Source organism: Aspergillus mulundensis (assembly GCF_003369625.1).
Source record: "Aspergillus mulundensis strain DSM 5745 chromosome Unknown scaffold_11, whole genome shotgun sequence".
In the NCBI taxonomy this organism is placed as follows: Eukaryota; Fungi; Ascomycota; class Eurotiomycetes; order Eurotiales; family Aspergillaceae; genus Aspergillus; species Aspergillus mulundensis.
Window position 1 is genome coordinate 1581758 of NW_020797899.1, and position 10364 is coordinate 1592121.

Sequence of the window (10364 nt, forward strand, 5' to 3'; positions counted from 1 at the left end):
TATTAAATTAAAATTATTAAACTAACTTATTAAGCGCTACCTTTATAATATATAAACTTTAAGTAATTATATATTACTAGTAATAATTATACCATGTTAATATTAATTTATATTATATATAATATATAAAATTACCTATAATTTATATTTATAATATTTATTATATAATTTTTAAAATATATTATATCCTTAGTAATATAAATAATTTTAATAATAAGTTTAATAAGCAGTAATAAATTAACCTAAATATAAACTTTATTTATAAATATATAACCTAGTAAACCTATATTTATTATTATTAAATTATATTTATCTTATAATTTATAATAATAATTATATATATTTATTATAAATATAATATAATTACTTTGCACTATATATTTATTTTATAAATATAATTTAAAAATTAATATATATTTTTATTTTACTTTAATAAAGTATATATTATAAAGTACTTTATATAACTAAAGTTAATATACTAGATTCAACCTGGCGCAACTATATTCCGGGATTAGCCAACGGCGGGACGGTATATGCAGCATTCATTTTATTGGCAAGGCATGGTACTGGCTTCTTGGGGGACTGACGCACGGGATTCAAATCATGACGCCAAATGTACCCTGAGGTCACCATATCCGCAGCGTAGAACATTGTCCGTCAGGGCTTCGGTCAGCGGCCATAGGTCTATCAAATGACCGATGATCTATTTGCAAAGCGCGTTCTCGTCCGACATCGGATGCGCTCCGAGATGAGCGGAGCGAACCCCGCAAGGACTTCGGCTGATCGTTCTCGCGATCGCATATAAAATTAGATCTCGATATTTGATTTCCAGACACAGTCTCAACATCATGGAAAACGACGCCACAGATACACCGCTGCTCTCGGTGCAGGACGTGCTTGCCCACAACACCCCGGCCGACTGCTGGCTGGTCATCCAGGGCGAGGTCTGGGACTTGACGAGCTTTGTCGGTGAACATCCCGGTGGTCCTTCCGGTGAGTATCTTCTAGAGATCCCCGTCCTTGACTGACCTTGTCTGTAGTCATCGTTAAATACGCCGGTCGGGACGCAACGGATGCGTTCGTGGAAATCCACGCCCTCTCGATTCTTAGAGAGAACCTTTCCACCCAGCACTTCAAAGGCAGGCTGGATACCTCGACAATAACACCAGAGTGGAAGCAAAGTACGCAGAAAACTCAAGCCACAGCGAAGCCCCGCGGCCCCAAACCCGAGCTGGCCTCGCTCATCAACAGGTGCGTCCTCGGATAAATATCCGAGGTATGGACATTAACCGCTCTAGCTATGACTTTGACAAGGCCGCTGCGGCGAGTGCGTCCGAGAAGGCGTATACCTTCTATTCGACCGCCGATACGGACTGCTGGACTCGAGACGCAAATGAGTCGATGCTCAAGCGCATCTGGTTCCGGCCGCGAGTCATGAAGGATGTGACCACCGTCGATACGTCTTCGTCCATGCTGGGGATTTCGATGTCGATGCCGCTGTTTATTTGCCCGGCTGGGGTTGGGTCTTTGATACACCCTGATGCTGAGAAGGCACTGTTCAGGGCTTCGAAGTCCATGGGGATTGTGGAAATCGTATGCTCCTGACATTCAATATAGGTATGCTACTAATGGTTTGGCAGGTCAGCACCAACTCCGGACATCCACTGGGAGATATCGTCGAGCAAGCCCCCGGCCACCCCTTCCTCTTCCAGCTGTACCTGAACAAGCAGAAAGAAAAGTCTCGCGAACTGCTCCTCAAAGCAGAATCCCTCGGCTGCAAAGCCATCTTCCTCACCGTCGACTCCGCAGGACGCGGCAAGCGCGAGTCCGACGAACGCCTCAAATCCGACGAGCTCCTGCGGGACCCAATTACGGGGAAGATGATGAAAGCGGGCGCCGGCCTCACAAGACTCATGGGCAGCTTCATCGACCAGGGCATGACGTGGAAGGACATCGAATGGATCCGCAGCGTCACCAAGCTCCCCCTTATCCTGAAGGGCGTTACCTCGGCAGAGGACGCGAGGATTGCCATGGCGCACAACGTCGACGGTATCCTAATCAGTAACCACGGCGGCCGGAACCTGGATTACTCGCCGCCGACGATCCTGGTGCTCCTGGAGTTGCACAAGAACTGCCCTGAGATATTTGACAGAATGGAAATCTACGTCGACGGCGGGTTTCGGCGGGGCGCGGATATCATCAAGGCGCTGTGTTTGGGCGCGAAGGCTGTGGGGATGGGACGCAGCTTTCTGTACGCCTTGAACTATGGGGCCGAGGGCGCGGAGCATCTGATTCAGTGTAGGTTTGTCCGCTAAGGAAGTTTGAACTCGCTGACGTTTGTAGTGCTCAAAGCCGAGATGGAGGCTGTCATGAAGCTCATCGGTATCAGGGACCTCTCGGAGGTATACCCTGGCTTGGTCAATACAGCGGATGTTGACCATCTGGTGCCGTCGGGCCCTGACCATCCGTATATCAGGTGGAGGGCTCGTTCGAATCTGTAGATAGAATCATCCCGTCACAAATGCTGTGGTCGAAAAAGCTTGTTCGGAGCGTAAGACCCCTTCGTCGTACACGAGGGCATGGCCGGGAGGTCGCAATGACATACATAAGCCGCGAATACTCGGGTCCGCTAGATCAAGGAGCTTCCGGTAGCCGTACAAGCTGATGGAAATATGATCCGATGCTTGCTGAACACATGTCGTACGTCCTGTTCGTCGTCCACAGAGTCTCGAGGGGCTCTCAACTGCCATACTCATTGGCATCGGTGTGCAAAGGCGCCGGGCGTACGGAGGACTCCGGGCGTCTAGCGAGACCGGATAATCGGTCGAATGAACGGTTTCTCGCCGCGGTGACCTTTCTGGGCAGACTCCGATAGGTTAGGCCGCCGTTAAGGTTCGCGTAGGCAAGGTTAAGCCTCGTAACCTGGGTCGTTGTGATGCCAATGTCACAGCGGCTCATGATTCCGATGCGCGAGCCACTTTAGGCTCCATAGAACGTCGGCGAACGTTGTTCAAACTCTCGACGGGGATGTCAACCAGGTGTCATATCGGGCGGTTGCACACCCTGGGGATGCCATTCGATGAGTCACAGCGAGACGCGTCAGCTCCTTCTCCCTAATTCTTTCTATCTCCTTATCAGTGCGAGCTTAAGTTTGTTCCGGAGTTCATTCAATGGGTATGAGGTCAGTCTGACCACCACGTTCATGTGAAGTTAACTCAATATCTGCCCCAAGGCCTTGGGACCTCGTGGGTCGTGGTGGACTTGATGACGGCCGTCAGGGGCTTTGTGTACCTATCGATAGCATCGTCCTTCTTACATGAACTTCAACTGGGGCACCGCAATGTCAATGGTCTACACCGATGCGGCCGTTGTTGGGTTGCTCTATATCGCAGCAGACCGTCCGCTTGGGGCTCTGCAATCTCCGAATGAGTCCGAGGATTGCGGTCCAGGTGCAGTCAGCATGTGCCTTTATAGTAAACTTCTCCAAGCTAAAGTTACTATAAATGGAAAGCAACAACGGAGACTCCGATATCTTTTCGTAGAGAAAGACCCGCTAAACAGGTAAGGTACACCGAAGATTCGCTCGGAGCCACCCAATCGGTCTTCGAGGCAATTCGCTGCCCTCCATGGCCCGATGATGGCGATTCTAGACCAGAATCGACAATGCCTGTGAACATGGCCCGAAGTTGGGACCTCGATATCGCTGTGCCTCGACGAAGAGCAACTCGAGCCACAGAGGCTGTCTCCGCCGGTCCACCCACACGACGTTTGACATTTGCGCCAGGTCTGACATCACAACCGCCCCTGGCAGTCAACTCTGCGAATGTCGCTATTCCTGGAGCGGGATGATGTCTCCCAGAGGCGAATCTGACGTCGGCATCCCAACAGCAACGGAAGGAGCAGCTGAAACCTCAAAATACACCGTGACTGGCAGTCACCCATATAAAACGAAGGTGATGTCCACTCGAAACTCCTGGAGGAAGAGAAGAGCCCGAGCACTTATCTTTCTATTTCCAGTCACATCCTCCTCTTCATAATGATATCAATCGCAATCATCGGCGGTGGTTGGAGCGGATGCCACACAGCGCTGGAGCTGGCCAACGCAGGACATCATGTCACCATCATCGAGAAAGGCTCTGAACTGTTCAATGGCGTCTCTGGCCAGTTTGGGATTCGAATCCACAAAGGTCCGCATTACCCCAGGTCTTCAGGGACCAGGGATAGCTGCCGACGGACGTTTGAGTCTTTCTGCCTGAAGTACCCCGAGATTGTGGTGCCGGTCGAGCCTGCCATCTATGCGCTTGCCGGCAAGGACTCGATGGGCCGCGAGTCCAAGGTCGACGCCGAGACCTTTGGCGACGTCTGCCGCGAGTCGAAGGAGTGCCTGCCCGTTGACATCGCTCACTGCTGGCCAGGCAGTGAGCTCGAGGTTGCCTACAAGCTCGACGAGCCCTGCGCTGTTCTGAATCCGTACTTGAAGCACTACTTCCGCGAGAAGCTGTCCAGCGCCGGCATCAGCATCCGGCTGAACGACGAGGTCACCGGTGTCCGTCGGGTCGGCGACCGATACTGCATTTCAACCTCCACTCGCGACGGGGCCTGGTTCGGCAAGGTCATCAATGCAACCGGTTACGCCTCTGCCCTGCCTGACGGCCTCCTCTCGAATCTCCCCATCAAGCTCAACATCCAGTACCAGGCTTGCACCGCTCTGAGCTACACCGACAGCACCCCCGGGCAGTCGCCCATCTCCTTCATCGTCATGGATGGCTGGTTTCCCTGCCTGATGCCTTGTCTCAGCGACCCCAAGAAGGTTGGAGACTACGTGCTGACCCACGGTGCATACACCATCCTGGGGTCGTACGACACCCCCGCCGAAGCTGGAGCCTGTCTTTCCGGTCTCGCGCCTGACTTCATGGAAGGTCAGGTCAGACCGAAGCTGGAAGAGCAGATGGAGCGCTTCTGGCCGGGGTTTACCAAGCGGTTCCATTACACGGGTTGGAAGGGCTCCGTGCTGCCCAAGATGGTGACCGACACCGAGTTCCGCAGTTCCGTTGTCTTTGAAGCAGATGGCGTCGTCTATATCTTCCCCGGAAAGATCTCGAATGTTGTTGATGCGGCCGAAGAGGTGTTTGCTCTGATTGATGGGTCTGAAGCCAAGGTCATCCGGACCGATGGGTATGGGTATGCACGCGATTCAGAGCTAAGTCGGAGCCGCAAGGAGATCGAGATGCTGCCCCTTGCAAAGGACCGGAATACCTGCTTCTTGCAGACTCATCGCGAGCTGTGCATCAAGGCATGACCTGCTTGTTTCCTAGACCGTCTCTAGACTGATGTTTTCTTTCGTCTTCACTTTCAACACTTGATATTGCTTCATCAAAAATACCTTTCTAGACCATGTACTTAGCATCTTACAGTATCGAATCCAGCAGTACCGTATATTCCCTTTGCTATTATCACGTCAAACTGTTTATAACAGAGTCCGTCGCCTAGTTGTGTCTTAGACAAGACCATTCACCTGGTTCCCTGCAAGTAGACAGAGTAGGCAACCGTCCAGCTTCATTGGGGGACATGTGAATCGAGGCCATACTATAGGGCCTCCATAAGCTCAGGGTACCTGTAGGAAGGCTCTTGTCAGCTTGATTCACACAATGCACGCTGCTGCGCCGATTGGTCCATTTTGTCCTGTGGTTAGGGTGAGCTCATCTTCAGCCCAAATTCGGTAACTGGGCCCTTTCCGTATGGATATATCTCATTAAACCGGGCAATTCCGTTGTTAGAGACGCTATTACCATCGGTAGACTTCGTTCTCAGGCCTAGATTGATATTGTTTGCCTGTTCGAACAGGGCTAGCAGAGATTCGATAACAGGCACAGTATAATGACATTTGTTCATCAAGAACTGGTTGAACGATGATCCATTGTCAGAGTAACCATCCAGCGCTGGATGAGATTCTAAGATGCGGTGGCTTTAAGATATCTTGTGGCCTCGCACCGGTGGTGATTGGGAAATACTATCGAATATCCCACATCTTGAACATTTACCCTGGGGTGGAATTTCACAGATCTGCAGTGACCAAGCAACCGCCAAGAGAAACAATTCCATGCCGGTTTCAACTCGGTTCTGGGCGTAAACATTTCCCCCAGTCCCGGTGGACCTTGATGTCGATGGATTCATAAGCTCTACGCCACCCCGTCCGGCATCATGATTTCGTTCTTCTATCAACCAACCGATTTTCCTGCTAATTGAAGTTAATGTTGATAGCAGGACCGCCCTTATTGTGAGGGGTAATACCGATTACAGGTCTACGACAGGGGCATGGCCTCGAAAGCGCCAGCCCGGCTTGCCTATACTCTCCGCTACGATAGGTCTACGAGAACCAGAGGCGTCTTTTCAGGCAAGTTGCTTGCTTCAACCGGTCAGGCACTTACTGGCAGAACAGTGGAGAGACTCGTGTCCTATCTAGTCTAAGGAAACGACTTCAGGTTTCTCCCACCTGGGCAAACTCTGGCTGGGTGCTGATTCTCCTCATGCAACGTGGGTCCTCACTGGACATCATCTGCTTCAGCCCCTCTTCCTTCACCCGGACAACTGGCTGAGCTGAACTGACATGCAGCTGTTTGCTCGATTCTACCTCGTTGTTTGGCTACAGACTGCCCAGATGACCACCAGCCAGCCACAAGCGACGTTCGGGCCCGCCAGGGACGGTCCGAGGGTGCAGCGCAAACAAATGCAGCATGCGATCGTCCTATGGCCAGCAGCGCGTGGGATTCGGAGCCAGCTCTTGGCCGATACATGGTGGAGCTGACCAAGGCTTGGGATGCGGCGCTTGCCACGAAGCTGAACCACGACAAGACGCTTAGGGCTCCGGCCAAGAACAGTAGATTAATGGCTGCATGGAGACCCTGCACTGCCACAGTGAGGGGAGCTGGCTTGGAATACCTGAGGATCTCGATATAAATACTCCCTTTCTCCGGACACACAGGAAGTCTGGCGTTTTGTTGCGAAAACCTCAGTTCTATCCAAACCCCGACCAACGCCCTGCCTCATCTACAACCATGACTCCCCACGCCCCCTCCGAGCAGCGCGGCGAAGAGATCCTCACTGTCTTCTCCACAGCCTTTGGCGCCCTCCTCGCCGCCGACCCAGCCGCATTCCAGACCAAGTTCCGCAAGATGGCCGCCTCCGCCTTCGCCTTCTACCGCGGCACAGCCTGCCTCTTCTACCACGACCTCGAGCCCCAGGCGAAAGCCGACGCCTTCCTGACCGACCAGTCCAGCAACATCTGGATCCACGGCGACCTGCACGCCGAGAACTTCGGCACGTACATGGACTCGCAGGGCCGCTTGATCTTCAACGTCAACGACTTCGACGAGGCCTACGTGGGCCCCTTCACCTGGGACGTCAAGCGCTTCGCCGCCTCGATCGCCCTGATCGGGTACGCGAAGGCCCTCAGCGACAGGCAGATCACGCGTCTGGTCGAGACCTATGCCGCCGCGTACCACGAGCGCATCCACGCCCTGGCCAGCAGCGAAACACACAATATCCCGCGCATCACGCTGGACACGGCCAAGGGGCCGCTGCTCGATGCCCTGCACAACGCCCGCATGCAGACCCGCGTCTCGCTGCTCGACTCGCAGACCGAGATCCACAACTTCGAGCGCCGCTTCACGCTCGGCGGCGGCGCGATCGAGCTCGACGGCCCCGCCCGCGAAAAGGTCATCGCCGCGTTCATGAAATACCTCGAGACCCTGCCCCAGCCGAGACCCGAGTCCAGCGCCTACCGCGTCAAGGACGTCGTTGGCCGGCGCGGCGTGGGGATCGGCTCCGCCGGGCTTCCGTCTTTTAATATCCTGCTCGAGGGTAAGAGCGAGGCCGTCGAGAACGATGTCATCATCTACATGAAGCAGTCTATCCCCGCTGCTGTGTCGAGACACGTCGCGAATGCTTCTGCCGCTGGTTACTTCCTCCACGAGGGCCACCGGACCGTCGTCTCCCAGCGTGCGCTGCAGGCGTGTGCGGACCCCTGGCTCGGCTGGACGGAGATCGACGGCGTCGGACAGCTTGTTGCTGAGGTCTCGCCGTATGCCGTCGATCTCGACTGGTCGGAGATCAACGATATAAGCGAGATGGCGGCCGTTGTGGCGGACTTGGGCCGTGCGACGGCGATGATGCATGCTGCGGGCGACGACGACAAGCTGCATTCGGCGCTGGTGCCGTTCTCGCCGGAGAAGGTTATTGACGAGGCGATTGATGCTGCTGGTGGGGAGGAAGTCTTTGCGGAGGCGTTGGTGGACTTTGCGCATCGGTATGGGGCCAAGGCCAGGGCTGATCATCAGATCTTCGTGGATTTGTTTCGGAATGGGAGGATCCCTGGGTTGGAGCTTTATGAGGAGGAGTAAACGTGATTGAGTGATGTGTTTAGCATGAATACCGTCCATTTCGAGACTATGTAACTATCTTGTTCATTTCTTGGTATTTTAGAGCATCCTGAGCCCTAAGACATGGCCAGTCTGTCCTCTTGCAGCCCCAGGATGATCGAACTCCGCATACTGCAATTCCTCAGGACCTTTCAAGCCGGGAAATCTGAGTAAACTCTCCAAGCTGAAGCGGGGGGTGCGCTACAAGGCATAACCCTCGCGCAGCAATAAGATCTAGAAGATTTTTCCTTACGACATAATTCTCTTACCCAGCGACAAGCCGGTGAAGTTATTCCTGCGTCATTCTGAATAATCCACTCTTGATCATGTGAGACTGGCATCAACAAGGGCTAGTACCTTGCAACCCAGACCCGCGAGCCTGGCTGAGGATACGGTGACCCACGGCCGAGACAAAGGTGGATAAGATAACGCCAGGAACCAGTGTGAGTCGCGTTTGTATACTGCGGTGAGCTTAGGAAAACGTGAATTACTGCAATAGGAAAGGCGTCGTGTATTTATAGTAGGAACTAATTACTAATTTTTTTAAGTTAAAGTTTAAAGTTAAACTTAATATTTTATATATTATATAACTAGCCGCTGCCTTAGTATACAGCTAGTTTAGTACTAAAGTTTTTTTACCTAGTGATTTTAGGCTATTAAATTATATTATTATAATATTATATAATTATAATATTATAATAATAATAATAATATTTTTTTTAAGCAATCGCGCCCTTGCAATTTATAAATTTATATTTATATTTTATAAAATATAATTTAAATTATAAATTTTATTAAGCACTATAAAATAAGCTATTTTTAAGTTTATAAGGTATTATAATTCACGTGTAATTTATATTTAAAGTTAGGTATAAAAAATTAATTTAATTACCTTACTTTACTTCTAAAATTTAAATATAGTATTACTGCCTGTAATAGCTAGGTATAATATTTTAGTTTTAATAGTAAAGTGCCTTTATAATCTTTTTTTTTAAAGTTTTTTTTATAACTTAATTAAAAATACCTGCTATAAATATACACCTTTTTATTATATTTTTATTACTTTTTAATTATTTAATTATATTCCTAGGGTTAGAATTTTTATATTTACCTTTTTTTATACTTTTTAAGTATTATATTATTTATTTTAATAATATTAATCCTATGTTAATATTATTAGGCTTGTATATTTTATTTTATTTTATACTTAATTTTTATAATAAAGCTTTAAGCTTTAAATAACTAAATTTTTTTATTTTTATACTTTTTTTAATATTTTTAATAGCTATTTATAATATATAATTATTTTATTTTAGTTATTAATATATTATTATATTAGCCTTTTATTTACCTTTTTTTTATATTTTATTATGCACTTGCCTTTTTAATTTAATTAATAAGTTTTTTATATTTAGCTCTTGTTATTTTTATATTTTTAAAACTATTTTTAATAATTAAATTAAATATAATTTACCTTTATTATAGCCTTTATTATACTATATATTTTTAACCTTATTTTTTTTTAAGGTTTCCCATGCTTGCCCTTTGCTTTATATTTTTTTTACTTTAATATTTAATATAGTTTTATATCACGCTTTAAATACTATTATTAATAATTATTTATTTTATTATAGTATTTTATTTTATATTTTTTTATTATAGTAATTAAGCCTTAGTTTTAGCCTTTACTTTTTATTTTACCTTTAATATATAAAATTATATTTTCCTGCCCTTTATTTATATATTAATAATTATTAATATACTAGTTATTAAAATAACTTAATTTTAATATTTACATGCCTTTATTATTATTATTACTATTACTACCCTTGCTATTATTTTTACCACCCCTGCTAATAAGGCTTTTATTAATATTTTTTTTATTACCCCCGGGCTTTATAGCTTTGCTATTTAATTTTTATATTTTATAATATATTATATATATTA

At 47.8% G+C, this 10364-nt stretch overlaps 3 protein-coding genes across 3 annotated transcripts; all 3 read left to right on the plus strand.

Annotated features, from left to right (window-relative positions):
• Nucleotides 1-848: 848 nt before the first annotated feature.
• DSM5745_09352 (FMN-dependent alpha-hydroxy acid dehydrogenase) lies at nucleotides 849-2501 on the plus strand (the record flags this gene model as incomplete). Its single annotated transcript, XM_026751368.1, has 5 exons — nucleotides 849-993; nucleotides 1041-1251; nucleotides 1299-1593; nucleotides 1641-2298; nucleotides 2344-2501. The coding sequence occupies 5 exons, from the start codon at nucleotides 849-851 to the stop codon at nucleotides 2499-2501; spliced, it is 1467 nt and encodes a 488-aa protein (XP_026600454.1).
• A 1535-nt stretch (nucleotides 2502-4036) lies between these two features.
• DSM5745_09353 (FAD-dependent oxidoreductase) lies at nucleotides 4037-5299 on the plus strand (the record flags this gene model as incomplete). Its single annotated transcript, XM_026751369.1, has 1 exon — nucleotides 4037-5299. The coding sequence occupies one exon, from the start codon at nucleotides 4037-4039 to the stop codon at nucleotides 5297-5299; it is 1263 nt and encodes a 420-aa protein (XP_026600455.1).
• A 1756-nt stretch (nucleotides 5300-7055) lies between these two features.
• DSM5745_09354 (DUF2252 domain-containing protein) lies at nucleotides 7056-8399 on the plus strand (the record flags this gene model as incomplete). Its single annotated transcript, XM_026751370.1, has 1 exon — nucleotides 7056-8399. The coding sequence occupies one exon, from the start codon at nucleotides 7056-7058 to the stop codon at nucleotides 8397-8399; it is 1344 nt and encodes a 447-aa protein (XP_026600456.1).
• Nucleotides 8400-10364: the final 1965 nt, after the last annotated feature.